This window comes from Triturus cristatus, chromosome 2_2 (genome assembly GCF_964204655.1).
Source record: "Triturus cristatus chromosome 2_2, aTriCri1.1, whole genome shotgun sequence".
NCBI classification, from domain to species: domain Eukaryota; kingdom Metazoa; phylum Chordata; class Amphibia; order Caudata; family Salamandridae; genus Triturus; species Triturus cristatus.
This window is the reverse complement of record NC_140582.1, coordinates 473447305-473473409: the sequence shown is the minus strand read 5'-3', so window position 1 is coordinate 473473409 and position 26105 is coordinate 473447305. Positions and strand designations below refer to the sequence as shown.

The window sequence follows — 26105 nt, the reverse complement described above, 5'->3', positions numbered from 1 at the left end:
GTGGACAGGTGCTCCCTGTCTGGCTTGTCAAGAATGCAAGAATGCAGAGGAAACTGAAATTCATGTGCTATTTTTCTACCCTGGTTATAGGAGGTCAAGGTCTCGTTGGCTGCTACAGTTTTGCAGGAACCTGGGGTTTAGACACTGTGACGAGGTGTTTAGGTTACTTAAGTACGACAACGATATGCCCATTGTGTTTTCCACCTCGTGCTTCTTGTATTCTATGTGGTGTACTCGTAGAGCTCTCTTAAGGAAGAGCTCTAAGGCCAACTCCAGCTCACCACTACCCATCATGCCATACTGGTCCTGCACTTTCCCTCTTAAAATGAATGAAATTAATTGTTGCAACCTAGGTTTAGCACTATTTTAAACAATCAGTGTTTTCATGGATTTCTCTGAAATTCCTATGCTCATATTTTTAACCTGACAATGTTACTGTCTTTTTAAAGAAATTGCTTTCAAGAGGAGTTGACCTCGCCAACTCAAGATCTCAGATAGGAAACGTATATTTTTCCTCAAAGTATTATCTGGTCCTATATAGCCTATATGATATTGCCAGTAATTTGTATGTAATGTATTGTATTTATTTTATATTTGCTTTTATGGCCCTAGTGGTCGAAATAAAGATCTTTGACTGACTGACTTACCGGCTATAGTTACAGAGAAAGAAGAGCAGTAGGATAAAAATAAAAAAACGAGCCATCAGATGAATCTGATGATGATAAATTCATAAGTGAGCTTTTGGATTCCAGTCCTCTTCCATATATAAATGGAATGACAGATGCTACTCCTGCGGCAGTAGGTACAGGTGATGTGGAGATAGTGTGGGGGTACATACTCCTACTGGCATGGTAGTAAGTGCACCAGCAGAGTTGGTGGTGACAGCAATACCCAGTATGCGTAGAGATAGAGATTTAACATCTGAAACTCAGACACAGGTAGTTGCACCCACTGGAAGAGTGATAGTTGAGGCTCCTCCTATAGAAATGATATGGGCTCCTTGAAAATTGAATTTGGTGAGATGCTTCAGGGCAATAGAGATTTGAATAGTCTGTTGTCTTACAATACTGATGAAATGAGATATTTGACTAAAGAAGCAGCCACGTGCAAATGAGGCACATGATCAATTAAGGGAGCTAGCTGATGAATTAAAGGTTGACATCAGCAAAATGAAAAATGTAAAGCAAAATTATAAAATGGATTTAACACATGATGCGCTTTATTGCTTTTGGAGCTCATATTAAAGATTTAATTGTGAAAACCTGAGATTAGAGTTACTTGAAAAAATATCGAGAAAGATGGAAAAAGTGGGCTGCGAATAAAAAGAGGATGATGAAAGGGGCTGAAGGTAGGGTGAAAAGTGTTGCAAGTGGAGGATTTTATGGATCGTGTTTACAACCAGTTAAAAATGGCGGAGGAGAATGTTAAAAAAACAAAAGAGATGAAGACATCTACTAATTGATGGTTGACTAATAAAGTTTATTAATGCGTTATAAGTGATCATCATCATCAGAGGAGGTGAATCTGTTGAAGTTTTTCACAAGAGGAATTTAAAAAATAAATACTTTGTGTGTACTCATGATTTTCATGATGAATATAATCGTAACTGATGAATTAATGATCTTTCACTTGAATCAAATTAATAGTTGTGTTTAGAAATGTGATTAATAATATGGTTTAGTTATGACACATTTTCGCGAATGTATAATTTTCATTGAAAAAATTGGTGCAGTTTCTAGTGTTTTGTTCATTCCTCTCCTGCTCATTCACCCACCCAATCCGAGTCTTCTCTCCCCACAGTTTCCACAGAGCATGGCATAACGTGATGTAACTGATTATTTCCTTTATAGAGCATGTTTTGTGAATTAAACTTTCCATCATGATCCTTATGCAACTTTTAGAAGGAAATGTCCGCTGGACTTTCTGATGTATTTTTGTATTCATTTTTTGCTGATAATGTTTCATATTGTGTTTTGCATCTCTGTATTGCTTTTGCTGTGGAGGGTAATCGAAGATTATTGATTATTTTTATAAATGGGTTAGTGTTAACCTTTATAATGGCAGTCTGGTTTCTGATTTGCCCAATATTTGTTCTATGGTCACTATGCTGAATCAATATACTGATGTTAATCGTGCAATGCTGAATCTTCATCTTTGCTCATTGTTTATGCATAAAATGTATATAAAACCCCCTGGTTGTCTGTTTAAGGGAGAGACTTATTTTTCATCACGGAACACTGTCTGTATAGAGACTTTTCATTTTCCTCACAAAACTCTGTCCAAATATTGAGAGATGTATTTTCCTATTAGAAATAAAGTTTGTGTTCTTTATGAACCTGAAATTTAGGGACTTTTGAATGATTTCTGATTTCTGACTTTATACTCTGTATCTGAGCCTTCATGACATGTAATGCATTATTTTAAGGGTGGGGATAGGAGCGCCGTGCAGACTCATTACCTTCTCCAGGCCAAGCAGGGCTATTCTCCACTATAGGTAGGATAGTCCCACCCTCACAGGCAGCCTCTCATCAATGGGGAGAAGTTGACTCACCTAGTAGAATAAGCGTACATCTACCATTGCAAGTCCATCGTCATATACCGCTCAAGTACATTTCCCTTAGGCCACCCTAGGAGTTTCGCCGGGCCATATAACTTTGTGTCCCATGGCCAACATTGCATCAAATCTTGGTTCTGTAAAACGTATAGTAGCCTTGGAAGGATCATCATGATTCCCCATCTAGTTACCGGTGCCAAGATTCCATGGGGGACTTCATATGATATGAAAATGTCCAGTGATAAATGCCTTTTGGACTGCTATTTTAGCTGTTTTCTCAGCTGTTGTAAGGACACCTATTGAGACCCATACGTGAATTGCATCTCCGGGTATCCTGATTGATGTGGGTGGGCTCAGAGGGGGAAAAACACTGGTGGGCCTGCGAACAATAATAGCTAAGAGAGACATAGCTCAGGAATGGACTTCACCCACGGCCCCTTGGTGGCGGCCTGGATGAGAGGTATGGATTGGAATGGCAAGCTAGAAGAAGCAACCTACAAAGCCAGGGACTGCCCCCGCAAATACAAAAATGTCTGGAGGAAATGGTGGGTATACCATGGACTTTAGGGTTAGAAAGGGCCTGATTGGTAACTGATATTGTTGGGGGAATAGTGAGACGGGCTGGAAGTGGGAATATTTCACTGTAGTGGCTCATTTTTTAAGTTAAATGCAGTTGAACAGAGGGAATGTGGTGGTTGTAAGATGTAACCTTGCAATAAAATGTTTCTATAAAATCAAATCAGTTCTTGGGTGGTCCCAGTCACTATCTTTGATCTGAAATACAATCACAATATTTCTAAAATTATATTGTGATTGTGATACAATTCTAGGAGGCAATCACACAATGATCAAGTGGATGCAGATGATATTGATTAGACCTCATAATACTCTCACATTCAGCTGTTAAGGCCCATATAAAAGCTGAGATGCAGGGGTCTATGTGTATAAATGAAACATCAGGTTTGATTCATATACACAATGAAATACTTTTTTTGGTGGGAGTTTTATACAGTGCATACTTGACCCGAAGGTATCGGGTATCAGAGCGCTTTACATGAGCACCAGTTGCCTTACATAAGGACACATTCATTAAAATGTATCTATGAGGAGTAGCCATACCAATAAATAATCCTGGTAAAGGGGTAAAAAGACAGCCAGATAAGTTTATGCATTAGCATGGAGCCAACTCCTTTAAGTTCTTTTTTTTATAGGGGACATCGCCTGTCTAGATGAATGAATGAATGAAAATAAATGTATAACGCGCAGAACCCATGGGCATCAAGGCGCCTAACATAGTATATTGATTAGCCCTGCAATGCTTAGTGATATGCTTTCCTAAAAAAACAGGTCTTGAGGGCTCCCTTAAAGAGGGGCAAAGATGATAGGGCCTTGAGCTCAGAGGGGAGAGCGTTCCAGAGTCGAGGGGCAACCGATGCAAAGGCTCTACCTCCCCATCTTGTCTTTTTGGTGGGGGGGATGACAAGGAGGTTCTGTTGTGAAGATCTAAGACATCTGCTAGGTACATATTTAAAAAGCAGAGATCCTAGTCCATCAGTCGGTCCTGCAGTGAGGGCCTTGTGGACTAGGCAAACAATTTTAAAAGAAATACAATGTTCAATAGGCAACCAATGAAGATTCTTCCTGGCCAATGTGGCGGAGGCAGAGCAAGGAAGGTCAAGAACAAATCTTGCTGCTGCATTTTGTGTTACTTGTAAGCGCAGTAACAATCCCTTGTTAATCTGGGAGTAAAGTGCATTACAGTAGTCCAGGCGGGATCCGACTAGTGCTACAACTGTTAGTTTCCTTGCGGAGATAAATAGTGAGCTATTCTGCGAAGGATTTTTAGAACTCCCCAGCAGGTAGCTACAGTTCTGTTAATCTGTAGGTTCATGGCCAGCTCCGTGTCAAAGATGACCCCCAGATTTTTTGCAGACTGTGAAGGGGTCGGACAAGTCCCCAATAGTGGCGGCCACCATTCATTTGACCAGGCATCCCTATCCTTTCCAAAAATCAGCACCTCAGTCTTGTCGCCATTCAACCTCAAATAATTGAGGGTCATCCAGTCGGCAATCGACTGCATGCAGCTCCTGAAACCAGATGCCGAGGTGCTGACGGATCGTGACAGGGACACCATGATCTGCGTGTCGTCTGCATATGACACTACCTCCATCCCCTGAGATCTTACTAGTCTAGCAAGTGGGGCCACATAGATGTTAAATAGGGTCGGGCTTAAAGCCGACCCTTGTGGCACCCCACATTGCAGAGACTTTACAGGGGAGAGGTATTTGTCCATTTTGACCCTCTGCTCTCTAAGGTCTAAAAAAGAGGATAGAAGGTTAAGGGCGGACCCCTCCACCCCCATCTCCCTTAGTCGAGATGTTAAGACTGAGGGAGAGAGGGCGTCGAATGCAGCGGTCAGATCCAGTAAGACCAGTATTGTGGTCTGACCTTTGTCTACATTCATCCTGATGTTATTGGTCACAACAGTGAGTGCAGACTCTGTGCTATGTAGTTTTCTGAACCCATGTTGGGTTTGATCGAGGAAACCAGAAGAGTCCAGGAATACAGACAAACAATGGTTCAAATGCATCTCAAGCATTTTGGCTGGGGCGGGTAACAGAGAGATCGGTCTAAAAATTTTTAACACTGCTGGATCCAGAGAGGGTTTCTTCAATAACGGCCTCACAATGGCCCTCTTCCAAACCGAGGGGAATACACCGTGTTGTAGGGCACTATTCATAACATCCAAGATGTGGGGCAGAAAGGTGTCCTTACATTCTTTCAGAATTTTAAGCGGGCAAGGATCCAAAGGAGAGGAAGATTTCGTCCGATTCAGCAAGAGGTTAAGATTTTCCAGAGTGATAGGAGGAAATTTAGTAAGGGTCTTGTCGGGATCCTTTGACCAGATTTCTAAAATTGACAAATCCGTGGCTATATGTGTTTCCAAAAGTTTCTTCTGTGTTTCCAATTGCAAGGAGATGTCAACAATTTTCGTATGAAAGAAACTTGCGATGTTATCACAGAGCTCCTGCGAGCCTGTTATAGGATCAGGTGTCTGTAAAGAACAGAGGGAATCTACGATTTTAAAGAGTTCCCTTGATGAAGTCAAGGATGTAGTAATATTGGAGAAGTAGTCTTGCTTAGTTTTAATGACTGAGGACTTGTAAATTTTCAGGGAGCTCTTATAGCGCTCTCTATCCTTAGTGTCCCATGTCCTCCTCCACTGTCTTTCCTGTCTCCTACAACCTTGTCTCATCAGCCTAAGTTGCTCCCCAAACCACGGGGCAGAAGGTTTACGCCTTGCAGCATACCTAGGGGTGGCAGGATCTAGAGTATCCACTGCCTCACAAATACAGTTGTCTAGTTCCCAGGCTGCCTTCTCTGGATCTAAAGTCCGGGAATGGGTTTCAAAAAACGGGGCCAAGGATTCATTAGAGATGTTTTTATAATTTCGCTTATACTCTCTTGTAGAAAGCTCCTTAATGGGAAGCTCTATGCCAACTGCGGTAAATGCGATAGGGACTGCTAAGTGATCAGTCCAGACTAGCAGTTCCGGTGAGCTGGACTTAATCCGGGGGTCATTAGAGAAAATTGCATCGAGAATATGACCTGCTCTATGTGTAGGTTCCCTGACCAACTGTTTGAAGCCACAGGCCTCTAGAGGATCAGTCAGAGAAATAGTGTCTTTAGATGTAGTGTCCTCTAGATGAAAGTTAAAGTCCCCCAAGATGGTAAAGCGCGATTTGCCTGCGTATGGTTCTAATAAGCTGAACAGGTCACTACTGAACTGTGATCTCAGCCCAGGGGGCCTATACAGCAAAATCCCAGAGAATGACGAGGATGGCGAAGATGCAATACAGAAATGTATGGCCTCAAAAGGGTCCGATGGCTTTGACAGAGCCTTAGTTCTACATGTGAAACGAGAGTGGTGAAGAATAGCTAGGCCACCTCCTCTACGTTTAACTCTGTCTAATCTCTGTAGAGCATAGTTCTCAGGGATGGCTAGAAGGAGATCATGTCCCGATGTGTCTGTAGCCCAAGTTTCCGTAATGAACACCCATAGTGGGTTCCTAGCTGTCACAAAATCATGGAAGTAAATGTTATTTTTAATCATGGAGCGTGCATTGATCAAATATCCTCTCTCAGCAGAATCCTCATTAAAAGATTGGCAGGGAGACTGTGCACTATTGGTAACAGCGGGGATAGTGGATATGTCAGACCTGCATGTATCACATACAACTCCTTCGCGAAGAGCTGCAGGGGTACATCTGTGGAGGCAGGAGCGTGAACTGGGTCTCATAGCAAGCACTTCCTGAGTGGTGTATGTGTACGTTACCTTAGGAGGGAGCTCAGATGTCCCCCTACGCGGCCCGCCCTGCAGCCCGTCCTCAGCGCGGACGAGCGCAGACGGGCTGGACTCTGGCGCGACTCCGGTGCGCACCGGCTGCGCGTAAACGCTGCGTGCTACTGTCATGACCTTAAATAGATATGAAGCACGCCCTCCTGACAACTAGAGCGCAACCCAATATGGCGGCGGTATCCCGGCACAGTCTACCCCCCAAGAAGGTCCAGGAAGTCCGGTCTACGAGCCGTGTAACCCGCGAAAGTCGCGGTGAGTAGTGCAAATGATTTTATTGTGCAAGTTTGCGGAAATGTGTCCAATTAAAAACAGGGGAAACAGACAAAGTAATATAAATAAAATGACAAAACGGGAGCCTTTAAAATATCGCTAAGATAGCTAGAGTCAGCAGTAGAATAGCGCGACGGTTAGTGGCAAGGCTAAGGGCTAATCGTACCGTGTAAGATAAGAAATTAGCTGGAAGCTACTTTTAAATTGAGTAACAAAAAGTCAACAGTCCAATGTATCAGAATAAAGTGTTTAAAGGCAACACAAAGATTTGAAAATGCTTTTCATAGCAGAGTAGGATCACTGCTAAACTAGTAACATCACCAAGCTTTGAAAACCAGCAATTCGATAAGTTATAGAATAAGGGAAAGCCATTGAAGAGGGTTTTAAAAATCTCTACCAAGAACTAAATAAGGAAACATGCATCCTATATAAATTATAATTAGAACTTGCTTATTAGATTACAATGTCTGCACAAAACCAGACTACATTAATGGATGACATTCAGGAGCAGCAGCTAATAAATTTTATTCGTAATAGACCCAGATTCAAATCCTTGATAGAGAATGTTTTATTCATGGAAAAGTACTCTTTTGTGAAATTGCTAAATTACATCCTTAGAATAAGAAACTATATTACAGAGGTTCCCCTTGGTATTTTTGTTTTCTTTTGCCGAAAAAGCATTCAGTTTGGCGAACGGGGAGTTTTTATAGGTGACCTTGGAAAAGCACACTTAGGTCTTCGATTTAGTCAAACCCATTTTCTTGGCTTCATCATGCTCAAATGGCCCGCTGATGGGCAATGGGGACCTGGTTGTGTAACTCAAATTTTCAAAAGGACCAGGCAGGAGTGCACAGAGTCTCCTACCTTATTTGTTTTATTCATGCAATTGGTCATCTTGAATATGGAGCTTACTGACATACCTGACCAATTGATTTGCTGTATCTGATCTGGATAAGGTTTATGTAGAATATATTGCATTATTTTTGTTTCGGTCCCTTTCTAACTTAAAAGCACTACTAAAAATAATGTTCTTTCAATTCATGCAGATAAAAATTCAATATCACAGGAATTTAGGAGAATTGAGGGGACTTCTATCAGATATTTAGAAATCTTGGTATCTACAGACACCTTGTTGCTTTCCGTACTGAATAATAAATATTTGCTGGCAAAGATAAATTCAATACATTCATGGGGGAGAGAATAATATTTGGTTTTGGGATTATTCATTCAATTAAGAAGATAATATTTGAGGTCACACTTTAGTACTTGAGGAAACAATTTATTTTATGTTTCTTCATTCTTTCATAAATATGTTTATTTGAGCATAGAAATCCCCAGTAATCAGGAGAAATAAGCTAATTCTAACCCTGAGGCAGGGGGATGGAGTCTTCAAGTTCTTGAGGGATACTGGTTTGCAACTGTCACCTCATACGTGTAAAGGATTATTGCAACTTCTGTAATAACTGCTTTTATTAATTAGTATGAAAATGTTATGATCAAAGCATAAGAATTGGTGGGTTGTGGTTTAAATTTCAGTGTCTGATTTTTTTTTTAAATAACTTGAATTCAAAGTAAAATGTCTTTGCCTCTGCATTGTTCAGTTTGGATCTAGCTGTGACTCTGCAGATAAGCTGTGGATGAATTTCTGGTGTTCCCTTGATTGATGGTAGTATAGTGATGGAAGGATGCAAAGTCACCTAGCATTCATGAGTGGGTAAGAACGAAGAACCAAATTTTGTCCATGGCTAAATTATTTTATCAGCAAAAGGCTATAGCACTCAGAACATTGCAGATATGTATCTGTCGGAGAGGCTAGGTAGAAAATATGTCTGTATAGAATAGAAGATTAAACACTTTCAACTTCTGGAGGCAAGAAATCATTGAATGATGCATGTTGTGGGGAATTAGAAAAAGGAAGTGGTATATTTCTTCTCTCTTGTGGTCAAGCCAGCTAGCCTGCTGATGTGTGCCGCTTAGGATGACATTTTGTCTCTGAAGAATTGTTATCCACAATGACTTGAGATGATTATTTGTTATTAAGAACTGTTTATTTTGTTAGGTTTTGGTTGTGTAATAATGGTATCGATTTTGACGTCTTTTGGTAATGTTTTGGTGACTCAATATGAAAGATTTGAAAGCTAATAAGTTTAGAAATGAGATTTACAAATTTCAGCAGTGGAAGTGTGAGAATGGACACATGAATGGTTTAAACTTTGAAAATAGCTAACAAAAAACAGAAGCTACTATTTATCTATCTGTTCCAGCCTCTCAACTGTGTTTACATACCATATACCAAATACCTTGGGTATACAAATACAGCCATTTCTGTGGGCAAAATTCCTTGTGTGTGAGATTTTGTACTCTTGAGAATACCACCTATGGGGTTAACATTCTTTTAGTGCAAGAATTCTGTTGGACAATGATGTGGCCATTCTAGGGTAAGTCTATCTGTGAAATTTAGTGAATTCCCCCAAAATCACACATTTATTGCTATTGATACATTTTTACAGGCAGTGTTACACCCTAAAACATATACAGATTTTCTCATGTCAGAAGCAGGAGCTTATGCTTTTTCAATAGCACACCCCAAAATATATGTAGAGGAAGAGGAACATATTTCTCTACAGGAAAAGTGTTCCCTTTGGAGAAGCAAAGAAAATCTATAAATTGTGAATGCACTGCAGCTTCACACTTACACATGGAGAAATGTGTACGTGTACAATAATGATGCTTAAAAAGGATGCTAATGTAACCACTACTGGGATCTTCAAAAGTCACAGTTTTCCCTGAGTCCTCCTGCAATTCTTATAGAATTCTTAAAAAATCCTAAATGCAATTCATTCTAACTTTCCAAAGGACACTTTTTTTTGGTTTTAAGTGGATCCAATTGGAGAAAGCATTCCTAACACACTCAAAATATTTAATCTTGATTAGGAATGTGATGATAATTTTATTAAAAATGTACTATTTCATACGAAAATGAACGTGTTCGTTCTGTATTCTTTAAAATTAGTGTTTGGTTCTATTTCCAAATGGTTTTGCAAATAATTTTGCTTTCCCTGATTTAAAAAAATATGTTACCTTTCTGCACTTCTTTTATTGCTTTTGCAAGACGAGACTAAAGCCACTAATCTGAATGTGTTGCTTCTTGTACAAATATTGCTACAAACCAAGGCACAGAAGACTGTGCCAGGATTCAATGAGACAACAAGACTGACCAGGATCATCTCCAGAAGAAACTTTTACTCTTTGAAAAGGACTTCAAAACACAAGACCAATAGAGAACGAGATAGCGAAATGTCATAATATACAAATTGCTTTCCATAATAAAACACAAATGACTAAAAGAACATGAAAGTTTAAAAATCGAAACAAATATAGCAAAATGAAGCAGCAAACAAGAGGACTAGCTTGTGAATTCACCATTTTTATATTTTATATCTATATATATATTCACAGAAAAAACCATAGGTTTCAGGGGTGTTATAGTTAGCTGCCCATTTCACTCATACAAAACCATAGAAATTCCTCCGTTATAGTTAGTTCTGCTAACTATAACTCACGCGCCTGCAATGCACTGCTGATGATGTCACATATTGCATCATTCATGACATGGTCAGTGACATCACTGATGACATCCCTGATGACATCTCAAATGACATCACTGATGACATCACTGATGACATCATCCACTGAATGTGATTTAGTTTGAAATTTAAATATGTATTATATATATACCAATCTGTATTGAAGATTGAGTGGATATATAACTGTCTGGATGGAGGATTTAGTAACTGTCTGACTGTGATTTCTATGGTTTTGTATGAGTGAAATGGGCAGCCAACTATAACACCCCTGAAACCTATGGTTTTTTCTGTGAATTTCTAAGGTTTTTTAAATGCTAATTTCTAACTATAAGGTCTCTGAAACCTATGGTTTTTTCAGTGAATTTCAAAGGTTTTTTAAATGCTAAGTTTTAAGTGTGATAATAGTTATATCTATTTTTTTGTACTGATTTTCTACAGTTTTTTAACTGTTTATTTATAAATATTTTATTCATTAAATAACATTATATATTTTTCTGAAAATTGCAAAAAAAAATGTTTTTAATTAAAACTGAAATATTGATTAATTTTCTTGTTTTCATTTTTAATTTTAATATATTTATATTATTTTCTTTAAAAAAAAAATCCAATTTTTTTCGGAGTCGCGCACTCAAAGTGTACACATTACGGTGGGTGCGCACATTCTAGCCGCCATTTTAGAAAAGTCATGAAGGATCCGCGTATGGTGTGCGATGGCTGCATGTTTTTCATATACATTTAATATCACGTGATATGCGCGATTGGTATGCGACCAGTCTGCGACTCCTGCTCCCATGCATTTGCAACACATGCGCATTACGGTACAAGATGTTTGCGCGGTTGCGGGTCCCGCGTGACATCATATACGTGCTGGGGCGCGCTGGGTGCGCGACTCCCGCAAAAAAAATGTATGTTCCAAAATGATATGTTTGTGTCTTTAATATACATATTAAGGCAAGAGATTATGTAAGATATTCATCAAAATAATATATTTGTACTTATAATAAACTTATATTATTTTTAAATATATTTTCGCGAAGTCGGGTGCGTGTATCGTGAGTGCAGAAAACCAGGTCAGCAGAGCTGCTGTAGAGCCAGAGAACCAGGTCAGCAGAGCTGCTCCAGAGCCAGAGAACCAGGTCAGCAGAGCTGCTGTAGAGCCAGAGAAACCAGGTCAGCAGAGCTGCTTTAGAGGGAGAGAACCAGGTCAGCAGAGCTGCTTTAGAGCCAGAGAACCAGGCCAGCAGAGCTGCTTTAGAGCCAGAGAACCAGGTTAGCAGAGCTGCTTTAGAGCCAGAGAACCAGGTCAGCAGAGCTACTCTAGAGCCATAGAACCAAATCGTCAGAGCTGCTTTAGAGCCATAGAACCAGGTCAGCAGAGGTGCTTTAGAGCCAGGGAACCAGGTCAGTGGAGCTGCTCTAGAGCCTAAGAACCAGGTCAACAGAGCTGCTCTAGAGCCAGAGAACCAGGTCTGCAGAGCTGCTGCAGAGCCAGAGAAACCAGGTCAGTAGAGCTGCTTTAGAGGGAAAGAACCAGGTCAGCAGAGCTGCTCTAGAGCCAGAGAACCATGTCAGCAGAACTGCTTCAGAGCCATAGAACTGGGCCAGCGGAGCTGCTTTAGAGCCAGAGAACCAGGTCAGCAGAGCTGTTGTAGAGCCAGAGAACTAGATCAGAAGAGCTGCTCTGTAGCATAAGAACTAGGTCAGCAGAGATGCTCTAGAGCCAGAGAACCAGGTCAGCAGACCTGCTGTAGAGCCAGAGAAACCAGGTCAGCAGAGCTGCTTTAGAGCCAGATCAGCTGCTCTAGCTGACACTGACTGACTGACTGACACTGACTGACTGACACTGACTGATTGACACTGACTGACACAGATTGACTGACACTGACTGACTGACACTGACTGACACTGATTGACACTGACTGACACTGATTGACTGACACTGACCGACTGACACTGAAAGACGGACACTGATTGACTGACACTGACTGACTGACTGACACTGACTCACTACTCTCTACTACTCTACTATTGACTCTCTACTACTCACTCTCTACTACTCACTCTCTACTACTCACTCTCTACTACTCACTACTACTCACTCTCTACTACTCTATACTACTCACTCTCTACTACTCACTCTCAACTACTCACTCTCTACTACTCTACTACTCACTCGCTACTACTCTCTACTACTCACTCTCTACTACTCACGCTCTACTACTCTCTACTACTCACTGTCTACTACTACTCTCTCTGCTACTCACTCTCTACTACTCTCTACTATTCACTCTCTACTACTCACTCTCTACTACTCACTCTACTACTTTCTACTACTCTCTACCACTCACTCTCTACTACTCTACTACTCACTCTCTACTACTCTCTACTACTCACTTGCTACTACTCTCTACTACTCACTCTCTACTACACTCTCTACTACTCTCTCTCTCTACTACTCTCTACTACTACTCTCTACTATTCACTCTGTACTACTCACTCTCTACTAATCTCTACTACTCACTCTACTACTCTCTGCTGCTCTCTACCACTCACTCTCTACTACTCTCTCTCTACTACTCACTCTCTACTACTCTCTCTCTACTACTCTCTACCACTCACTCTCTACTACTCTACTACTCACTCTCTACTACTCACTCTCAACTACTCACTCTCTACTACTCTACTACTCACTTGCTACTACTCTCTACTACTCACTCTCTACTACTCACGCTCTACTACTCTCTACTACTCACTGTCTACTACTACTCTCTCTGCTACTCACTCTCTACTACTCTCTACTATTCACTCTCTACTACTCACTCTCTACTACTCACTCTACTACTTTCTACTACTCTCTACCACTCACTCTCTACTACTCTACTACTCACTCTCTACTACTCTCTACTACTCACTTGCTACTACTCTCTACTACTCACTCTCTCCTACACTCTCTACTACTCTCGCTCTCTACTACTCTCTACTACTACTCTCTACTATTCACTCTGTACTACTCACTCTCTACTACTCTCTACTACTCACTCTACTACTCTCTGCTGCTCTCTACCACTCACTCTCTACTACTCTCTCTCTACTACTCACTCTCTACTACTCTCTCTCTACTACTCTCTACCACTCACTCTCTACTACTCTACTACTCACTCTCTACTACTCTCTACTACTCACTCGCTACTACTCTCTACTAATCACTCTCTACTACACTCTCTACTACTCTCTCTCTCTCTACTACTCTTTACTACTACTCTCTACTATTCACTCTCTACTACTCACTCTCTACTACTCTCTACTACTCACTCTACTACTCTCTGCTGCTCTCTACCACTCACTCTCTACTACTCTACTACCCTCTCTCTACTACTCTCTACTACTCTCGCTCTACTACTCACTCTCTACTATTCACTCTCCACTACTCACTCTCTACTACTCACTCTCTACTACTCACTCTCCAATACTCACTCTCTACTACTCGCTCTCTACTACTCTACTACTCACTTCGTACTACTCTCAACTACTCTCTTTGCTACTCACTCTCTACTACTCACTCTCTACTACTCTCTACTACTCGCTCTGCTACTCACTCTCTACTATTCTCTACTACTCACTCTACTACTCTCTCCTACTCTCTACTACTCACTCTCTACTACTCACTCTTTACTACTCTCTCTCTACTACTCTCTACTACTAATTCTCTACTACTCTCTACTACTCACTCTGTACTACTCACTCTCTACTACTCACTCTCTACTACTCTCTACTGCTCACTCTCCACTACTCATTCTCTACTACTCGCTCTCAACTACTCTCTACTACTCACTCTACTACTAACTCTCTACTACTCTACTACTCTCTCTACTTCTCACTCTCTACTACTCTTTCTCTACTACTCACTCTCTACTACACAATCTCTACTACTTGCTCTCTGCTACTCGCTCTCTACTACTCTATAGTACTCACTCTACTACTCACTCTCTACTACTCTCTACTACTCACTCTCTACTACTCCACTACTCTCTACTACTCACTCTCTACTACTCTCTCTCTACTACTCACTCTCTAATACTCACTCTCTACTACTCACTCTCTACTACTCTCTACTACTCTCTCTCTACTACTCTCTACTTCTCACTCTCTACTACTCTCTACTACTCACTCTCTACTACTCTCTCTACTACTCTCTACTACTCGCTCTGCTACTCACTCTCTACTACTCTCTAATACTCTCTCTCTGCTACTCACTCTCTACTACTCTCTACTACTCACTCTCTACTACTCTCTACTACTCTCTACTACTCACTCTACTACTCACTCTCTACTACTCTCTACTACTCACTCTCTAATACTCACTCCCTAATACTCACTCTCTACTACTCACTCTACTACTCTCTACTACTCACTATCTGAGCACTTTATCTTCTACTCTCAACTACTCACTATCTACTACTCACGCTCTACTACTCTCTACTACTCACTGTCTACTACTACTCTCTCTACTACTCACTCTCTACTACTCTCTACTATTCACTCTCTACTACTCACTCTACTACTCTCTGCTGCTCTCTACCACTCACTCTCTACTACTCTACTACTCTCTCTCTACTACTCACTCTCTACTACTCTCTCTCTACTACTCTCTACCACTCACTCTCTACTACTCTACTACTCACTCTCTACTACTCACTCGCTACTACTCTCTACTACTACTCTCTACTATTCACTCTCTACTACTCACTCTCTACTACTCTCTACTACTCACTCTACTACTCTCTGCTGCTCTCTACCACTCACTCTCTACCACTCTACTACTCTCTCTCTACAACTCACTCTCTACTACCCTCTCTCTACTACTCTCGCTCTACTACTCACTCTCTACTATTCACTCTCCACTACTCACTCTCTACTACTCACTCTCTACTACTCACTCTCCAATACTCACTCTCTACTACTCGCTCTCTACTACTCTACTACTCACTCTCTACTACTCTCTACTACTCTCTCTGCTACTCACTCTCTACTACTCACTCTCTACTACTCTCTACTACTTGCTCTGCTACTCACTCTCTACTATTCTCTACTACTCACTCTACTACTCTCTCCTACTCTCTACTACTCACTCTCTACTACTCACTCTTTACTACTCTCTCTCTACTACTCACTCTCTACTTCTCACTCTACTACTCTCTCCTACTAATTCTCTACTACTCTCTACTACTAACTCTGTACTACTTACTCTGTACTACTCACTCTCTACTACTCTCTACTGCTCACTCTCCACTACTCATTCTCTACTACTCGCTCTCAACTACTCTCTACTACTCACTCTACTACTAACTCTCTACTACTCTACTACTCTCTCTACTTCTCACTCTCTACTACTCTCTCTCTACTACTCACTCTCTACTACTCTCTACTACTCACTCTCTACTACACACTCTCTACTACTTGCTCTCTGCTACTCGCTCTCTACTACTCTCTAGTACTCACTCTACTACTCACTCTCTACTACTCTCTACTACTCACTCTCTACTACTCCACTACTCTCTACTACTCACTTTCTACTACTCTCTCTCTACTACTCACTCTCTACTATTCACTCTCTACTACTCACTCTCTACTACTCTCTACTACTCTCTACTACTCTCTCTCTACTACTCTCTACTACTCACTCTCTACTACTCTCTACTACTCACTCTCTACTACTCTCTCTACTACTCTCTACTACTCACTCTGCTACTCACTCTCTACTACTCTCTAATACTCTCTGCTACTCACTCTCTACTACTCACTCTCTACTACTCTCTACTACTCTCTACTACTCACTCTACTACTCACTCTCTACTACTCTCTACTACTCACTCTCTAATACTCATTCCCTAATACTCACTCCCTAATACTCACTCTACTACTCTCTACTACACACTATCTGAGCACTTTCTCTACTACTCTCAACTACTCACTCTCTACTACTCACGCTCTACTACTCTCTACCACTCACTGTCTACTACTACTCTCTCTACTACTCACTCTCTACTACTCTCTACTATTCACTCTCTACTACTCACTCTCTACTACTCACTCTTCTACTTTCTACTACTCTCTACTACTCTCTACTACTCACTCGCCACTACTCTCTACTACTCACTCTCTACTACACTCTCTACTACTCTCTCTCTCTACTACTCTCTATTACTACTCTCTACTATTCACTCTCTACTACTCACTCTCTACTACTCTCTACTACTCACTCTACTACTCTCTGCTGCTCTCTACCACTCACTCTCTACTACTCTACTACTCTCTCTCTACTACTCACTCTCTACTATTCTCTCTCTACTACTCTCTACTACTCACTCTCTACTACTCACTCTCTACTGCTCACTCTACTACTCACTCTACTACTCACTCTCTACTACTGACTCTCTACCACTCTCTCACTACTACTCACTCTACTACTCACTCTCTACTACTCTCTACTACTCTCTCTCTGCTACTCACTCTCTACTACTCACTCTCTACTACTCACTCTTTACTACTCTCTACTACTCACACTCTACTACTCACTCTCTACTACTCGCTCTCTACTACTCTCTACTACTCACTACTACTCACTCTCCACTACTCACTCTCTACTACTCGCTCTCAACTACTCTCTACTACTCACTCTACTACACACTCTCAACAACTCTACTACTCTCTACTACTCTCTCTACTTCTCATTCTCTACTACTCACTCTCTACTACCCACTCTCTACTACTCTCTACTGCTCACTCTCTACTACAGACTATCTACTACTGCTCTCTTCTACTCTCTACTACTCACTCTACTACTCACTCTGTGCTACTCTCTACTACTGACTCTCTACTACTCCACTACTCTCTACTACTCACTCTCTACTACTCTCTCTCTACTACTCACTCTACTACTCACTCTCTACTACTCTACTACTCTCTCTGCTACTCACTCTCTACTACTCTCTCTACTACTCACTCTCTACTACTCTCTACTACTCACTCTTTACTACACACTCTCTATTACTTGCTCTCTGCTACTCGCTCTCTAGTACTCACTCTACTACTCACTCTCTACTACTCTCTACTACTCACTCTCTACTATTCACTCTCTACTACTCACTCTCTACTACTCTCTACTACTCTCTACTACTCTCTCTCTACTACTCTCTACTACTCACTCTCTACTACTCTCTACTACTCACTCTCTACTACTCTCTCTACTACTCTCTACTACTCACTCTGCTACTCACTCTCTACTACTCTCTAATACTCTCTCTCTGCTACTCACTCTCTACTACTCTCTACTACTCACTCTCTACTACTCTCTACTACTCTCTACTACTCACTCTACTACTCACTCTCTACTACTCTGTACTACTCACTCTCTAATACTCACTCCCTAATACTCACTCCCTAATACTCACTCTACTACTCTCTACTACTCACTATCTGAGCACTTTCTCTACTACTCTCAACTACTCACTCTCTACTACTCACGCTCTACTACTCTCTACTACTCACTGTCTACTACTACTCTCTCTACTACTCACTCTCTACTACTCTCTACTATTCACTCTCTACTACTCACTCTCTACTACTCACTCTACTACTTTCTACTACTCTCTACCACTCACTCTCTACTACTCACTCTACTACTTTCTACTACTCTCTACTACTCACTCGCCACTACTCTCTACTACTCACTCTCTACTACACTCTCTACTACTCTCTCTCTCTACTACTCTCTATTACTATTCTCTACTATTCACTCTCCACTACTCACTCTCTACTACTCTCTACTACTCACTCTACTACTCTCTGCTGCTCTCTGCCACTCACTCTCTACTACTCTACTACTCTCTCTCTACTACTCACTCTCTACTATTCTCTCTCTACTACTCTCTACTACTCACTCTCTACTACTCTCTACTACTCACTTTCTACTACTCACTCTACTACTCACTCTACTACTCACTCTCTACTACTGACTCTCTACCACTCTCTCACTACTACTCACTCTACTACTCACTCTCTACTACTCTCTACTACTCTCTCTCTGCTACTCACTCTCTACTACTCACTCTCTACAACTCACTCTTTACTACTCTCTACTACTCACACTCTACTACTCACTCTCTACTACTCACTATCTACTACTCTCTACTACTCACTACTACTCACTCTCCACTACTCACTCTCTACTACTCGCTCTCAACTACTCTCTACTACTCACTCTACTACACACTCTCAACAACTCTACTACTCTCTACTACTCTCTCTACTTCTCATTCTCTATTACTCTCTCTACTACTCACTCTCTACCACCCACTCTCTACTACTCTCTACTGCTCACTCTCTACTACAGACTATCTACTACTGCTCTCTTCTACTCTCTACTACTCACTCTACCACTCACTCTGTGCTACTCTCTACTACTGACTCTCTACTACTCCACTACTCTCTACTACTCACTCTCTACTACTCTACTACTCTCTCTCTACTACTCACTCTACTACTCACTCTCTACTACTCTACTACTCTCTCTGCTACTCACTCTCTACTACTCTCTCTCTACTACTCACTCTCTACTACTCTCTACTACTCACTGTCTACTACACACTCTCTACTACTTGCTCTCTGCTACTCGCTCTCTACTACTCTCTAGTACTCACTCTACTACTCACTCTCTACTACTCTCTACTACTCACTCTCTACTACTCCTCTACTCTCTACTACTCACTCTCTACTACTCACTCTCTACTACTCTCTCTCTACTACTCTCTCTCTACTACTCACTCTCTACTACTCCTCTACTCTCTACTACTCACTCTCTACTACTCACTCTCTACTACTCTCTCTCTACTACTCTCTACTACTCACTCTCTACTACTCTCTACTACTCACTCCCTACTACTCTCTCTCTACTACTCTCTACTACTCTCTCTCTACTACTCTCTACTACTCACTCTGCTACTCACTCTCTACTACTCTCTAATACTCTCTCTCTGCTACTCACTCTATACTACTCTCTATTACTCACTCTCTACTACTCTCTACTACTCTCTACTACTCACTATACTACTCACTCTCTACTACTCTCTACTACTCACTCTCTAATACTCACTCTCTACTACTCACTCTCTACTACTCTCTACTACTCACTATCTGAGTACTTTCTCTACTACTCTCTACTACTCACTCTCTACTCTCTATTACTCACTCTCTACTCTCTACCTCTCTACCTCTACCTCTCTACCTCTACACCTCTACCCATACACCTCTACCTCTCTACCTCTCTGTACATGCACACATATGCACATATATATATGCATATATATGCATATGCATTTATATCTATGTATGTGTATATATATATATTAAAGCTCCAAAGTGCCCACAGGCAAGGTTGCACTCATCCAGCAGCACTACAGTTCCAAGCGGGTAGAAGACATCACCGCATGCCGGTCTGCAGCCCTCATGTCTCGGTATAAAGCCTGACGCGTTTCTGAGCCTTCGCTCGTCTTCAGAGGCTCAACTTGAGTTTGGCGCTTTGACACTCCCACTATTTAAACCATAAACGCCCAGGATTGGGCAAACTCCAATGAGTTTGAACGCACTGCATTGTGGGACTAATAGTCCGTGTCATTTCCCTGTATGGGTGCGTCTCATTCTGCGTATACATATATAAACATATAAATATAATCTGCATATCTATATAAATATAAATGCATGCAAACATATACATATATGCATACATATGCATGGTATGTACATGAAAGTTTTAAAAACTCTAATACAAGCAAAGCTAAAAAGCCACCTAATTACAAACAGAATTGCTTTAACTTAAACGAGGGCGAGACCTATTGCATTTACAATGCTTGTTTACTTTGATTCCATCAACTAAGGGATTCAGATGTGTCACACATTTTCCATGAATTCTGAATGGTAGCACTCTAGTTGCTCATTAGATCACTGTAGTAGTAAAGCTACTGCACACCAGGGAAGTCTGCTGCTGGTATTCAAAGTGCATGTTTCAGTCTGTATTTCAGAATTTTTAAATGAAATGGAAGAGGATTTGAGAAGTCAAAATGTGCCCTAATCTTTCTTTCTACAGCACTAATCATACTTTATATGGCAAAATGAACCCCCTCATTTTGTTCCTTTGCAAATTAAATGTTTTAAGTGTTACCACTTTATTCCAATCAAGATGGCATCAGGTGTGCCATACTTTTGTCATAAGTAAGACTGTTAGCGCTCTAGTTGTTCTTTAAAACACTCTGGAACATTCTGTCATTGGGCTATAATTGGGCTACATCTCGGTGATATTTGTGCTACATTTGGGCTCTTTTGTCTCTGGTGGCCATCTTGGGAGACTTATTTGTTTTGAAGTTTCCTAATTTCCTCATTTACAACAGTCTCCTCAGTAGGAAATACTTTCAGGTTTTTTACTTTCATTCCATCAAGAAGGCATTCAGATGTGTCACACATTTGCCATAAATTTGGAATGTTAGCACTCTAGTTGCTTATTATATCACTGTAGTAAAGCTACTGCTCACCAGGGAAGTTTGCTGCTGGTATTGAAAGTGCATGTTTCAGTCTGCATGTCAGAATTCTTTAATGAAATAGAAGAGGATTTGAGAAGTCACTCAAAATGTGCCCTAATTTTCTTTTTTCCGCACTAATCATAATTTCTATGGCAAAATGAACCTCCTCATTTTGTTCCTTTAAATTAAACTACTCACTCTCTACTACTCACTCGCAACTACTTTCTACTACTCACTCTACTACTCTCTCTCTACTTCTCTCTACTACACTCTACTACTACTCTCTACTACTCACTCTCTACTACTCACTCTCTACTACTCTCTACTACTCACTCTACTGTTCTCTACTACTCTCTACCACTCACTCTCTACTACTCTACTACTCAGTCTCTACTACTCTTTACTACTCTCTCTCTACTACTCCCTCTCTACTACTCACTCTACTACTCTCTACTACTCACTCTCTACTACTCTACTACTCTCTACTACTCTCTACAACTCACTCTCTACTACTCACTCTCAACTACTCACTCTCTACTACTCTCTCTACTACTCACTCTCTACTACTCTCTACTACTCGCTCTACTACTCTCTATTACTCTCTACCACTCACTCTCTACTACTCTACTACTCACTCTCTACTACTCTCTACTACTCTCTCTCTACTACTCACTCTCTACTACTCACTCTACTACTCTCTACTACTCTCTCTCTACTACTCACTCTCTACTACTCACTCTCTACTACTCTACTACTCAGTCTCCACTAATCACTCTCTACTACTCGCTCTCTACTACTCTCTACTACTCACTCTACTACTCACTCTCTACTACTCTACTACTCTCTACTACTCTCTCTGCTACTCACTCTCTACTACTCTCTACTACTCACTCTCTACTACTCTACTACTCTCTACTACTCTCTCTACTACTCACTCTCTACTACTCACTCTCTACTACTCTCTACTACTCTCTCTTTGCTACACACTCTCTACTACTTGCTCTCTACTGCTAACTCTACTACTCACTCTACTACTCACTCTCTACTACTCCCTACTACTCACTCTACTACTCACTCTCTACTACACTCTACTACTCACTCTCTACTACTCCACTACTCTCTACTAATCACTCTCTACTACTCTCTCTCTACTACTCACTCTCTACTACTCGCTACTACTCTCTCTCTACTAAACACTCTCTACTACTTGCTCTCTACTACTCACTCTACTACTCACTCTACTACTCACTCTCTACTACTCTCTACTACTCACTCTCTACTACTCTCTCTCTACTACTCTCTCTGTACTACTCACTCTCTACTACTCACTCTCTACTACTCTCTACTACTCACTCTCTACTACTCTCTCTCTACTACTCTCTACTACTCTCTACTACTCACTCTCTACTACTCTCTACTACTTACTCTCTACTACTCTCTCTACTACTCTCTACTACTCACTCTACTACTCATTCTCTACTACTCATTCTCTACTACTCTCTCTCTGTTACTCAGTCTCCACTACTCACTCTCTACTACTCTTTACTACTCACTCTCTAATACTCACTCTCTACTACTCTCTACTACTCTCTACTACTCACTCTACTACTCACTCTTTACTACTCTCTACTTCTCACTACTACTCACTCTCTACTACTCACTCTACTACTCTCTCCTACTCACTCTCTGCTACTCTCTCTACTACTCTCTACTACTCTCGCTCTACTCTCTACTCTCTATTACTCATCCTCTACTCTCTACCTCTCTCTCTACTACTCTCTACCTCTCTACCTCTACCTCTCTACCTCTACGTCTCTACCTCTACTCCTCTACCTCTCTACCTCTCTCTACCTCTCTCTACACGCACACATATGCACATATATGCATATGTATTTATATATATGAATGTGTATATATATACATACATATATAAACATATATATAATCTGCATATCTATATAAATACAAATATAAATGCATGCATACATATACATATATGCATGTTATGTACATGAAATTTTAAAAAACACTAATAAACGCAAAGCTAAAAAGCCACCTAATTACAAACAGAATTGCTTTAACTTAAACAAGGGCGAGACCTATTGCATTTTCAATGCTTGTTTACTTTGGTTCCATCAAGAAGGCATTCAGATGTTACACATTTGCCATAAATTCTGAATGGTAGAACTCTAGTTCCTCATTAGATCACTGTAGTGAAGCTACTGCTCACCAGGGAAGTCTGCTGCTGGTATTCAAAGTGCATGTTTCAGTCTGCATGTCAGAACTTTTTAATGAAATAGGAGAGGATTTGAGAAGTCAAAATGTGCCCTAATTTTTCTTTCTGCAGCACTAATCATAATTTCAATGGCAAAATGAACCCCCTCATTTTGTTCCTTTTCAAATTAAATCTTTTAAGTGTTACCACTTTATTCCAATCAAGATGGCTTCAGGTGTGCCATACTTTTGTCATAAGTAAGACTGTTAGTGCTCTAGTTGTTCTTTAAAACACTCTGGGATTTCTATCATTGGGATATACTTGGGCTATATCTCGGTGATATTTGTGCTACATTTGGGCTCTTTTGCCTCTGGTGGCCATCTTGGGAGACTTGTTATGAAGTTTCCTAATTTCCTCATTTACTACAGTCTCCTCAGTAGGCATACTGTCAGTTTTTTACTTTGATTCAATGAAGAAGGCATTCAGATGTGTCACACATTTGCCATAAATTCAGAATGTTAGCACTCTAGTTGCTCATTAGATCACTGTAGTAAAGCTACTGCTCACCAGGGAAGTCTGCTGCTGGTATTGAAAGTGCATGTTTCTGTCTGCATGTCAGAATTATTTAATGAAATAGAAGAGGATTTGAGAAGTCTCTCAAAATGTGCCCTAATTTTTCTTTCTGCACCACCAATCATACATTCTATGGCTAAATGAACCCCCTCATTGTGTTCCTTTTTAAATTAAATGTTTTAAGAGTTACCACTTTACTCCAATCAAGATGGCTTCAGGTGTGCCATACGTTTATCATAAGTAGGAGTGTTAGCGCTCTAGTTGTTCTTTGGAACACTCTGGGAAGCTGCAGTAGAACACAAAGGAATCAACTGACAGTCTCTGCCCTTGTTGGATGTACATGTTTTACTGAGAATGTCAGACTTCATTCTCACATGACTAAGAAAGATAATGTGAATTTACAGAAAATATGCTCTCAGTTTAGCTTATAGATCACCTTCCAAACCTCTGTGGGAAAAGCATGTGAAAATAGTTTTTTCCCAAACATGATTCATGATATCCCAGCAGAAGGCTTTTTCACATGGTAAAATCACCTTATAACATACCACAATTCCTAAAATGAGTATGGTACCACAAACAAATGATTTATAATGTAACTAAAGTCTTAAAACCTTCTATTAACTGCAATGCTTTTTAATGAGGTGCTATCATGTATATTGGTCCCAAGATGGCTGCCAACACTTCTTTGATGAAGTGCTGACAGCCAATCAGATCTCATGATGAGATGTGTGGTTAGGCTCCGCCCAGATATATATGTGATTTTACTTTTGATTTTCTCAGGAACTACTGAACGTATTTACACTATTTAAGCAAATGGCACAACTCTGAACCAAGGTCTACCTTTCTGCCAAATTTGGTGTAATTCCGTTCAGCAGTTCGGGCTGTAGCTGCGTCAACAGGTCCTATGGGAAATTGCTTGGGGAAAAAGCGTTTTGGGACCCCCCTTTTTTCTCAGCCCCCGCTTGACGAATCACCACAAAACTTTCAGAATAGGAGCGGACCGGAGCTGGCCAAAAGTTTGGAAAATTTTGCGAAGATTCCTCAACCGGCGCCAGACTTATTGGGAATAGAATGTTGCGGATTTCCTATGGAAAATAGGTCCTAACTATAACTACCTACTGGCGACCGCCAGTAGGTAATATATATATATATATATATATATATATATATATATATATATATATATATATATATATATATATATATATATATATATATATATATTATATTTATATTACAGACACTTGATTGACGGATTCCTCCCTTCCTCGAAGTGATCAGAGTCTCTGTCAGTTTTACATGGGCATGTAGATTATCAGTCATTAACAGTATCTTCTTCGAAAGTTTACATTTATTTGTTAGCAATCCATAGTATATCGCACATGAACAATATGCTTTTTTGTTAATTGTTTGCAGGTATTGTCTGGCTGACAGCCACTATAGTCGGTGCGCCAATGTGGCATGTACAGCGATTAGAGGTAAGTGCATACTTTTACTTTAAATTTGTGAAAGATAGTGTATAAGTAACAACGCAGGCTTTGGCTATATGTGAATGGATTACTGTTTCCGTTATTCAAAATACTTTACACACATCCATGTACATTTTTATCGACAGCAAGAACAAATTACACTGTGACAAAAACACAATTGCAGCACTATAATGTAACACCTCTTACGACAAAATTAACATTGTATCTGAAAAGAAATCAATGTGGAAAAGGATACTGTTATTTTTCAAGGGTATTTTTTGTCGTTGCTACTCAGTTTTCCTATAATAATGCATAGAGTTGAAACCATCCAAGGCCATCCTAGGAGGACAAGGGTATCAAGCTTATCTCAATGCTGTGAATTTTACGTTATGCATCAAATTATACCCACATATCTCCTGCATGCTGAGCAAAGGCTTTCAAATAACAGATATAACAGTAATGGCACAGCAACACTTAGCAACGCAAGCATAATTGGACAAGATTGG

The 26105-nt window shown here is 40.5% G+C and overlaps 1 protein-coding gene across 1 annotated transcript in view; it reads left to right on the top strand.

The window, feature by feature from the left end:
* The window catches only part of QRFPR (pyroglutamylated RFamide peptide receptor), a 633745-nt gene that overhangs the window by 287692 nt on the left and 319948 nt on the right, over positions 1-26105 (top strand). The window contains exon 3 of the mRNA XM_085641574.1: positions 25547-25608. Within this exon, the coding sequence (XP_085497700.1) occupies positions 25547-25608 (62 nt within the window). The remainder of the gene's footprint in view (positions 1-25546; positions 25609-26105) is intronic.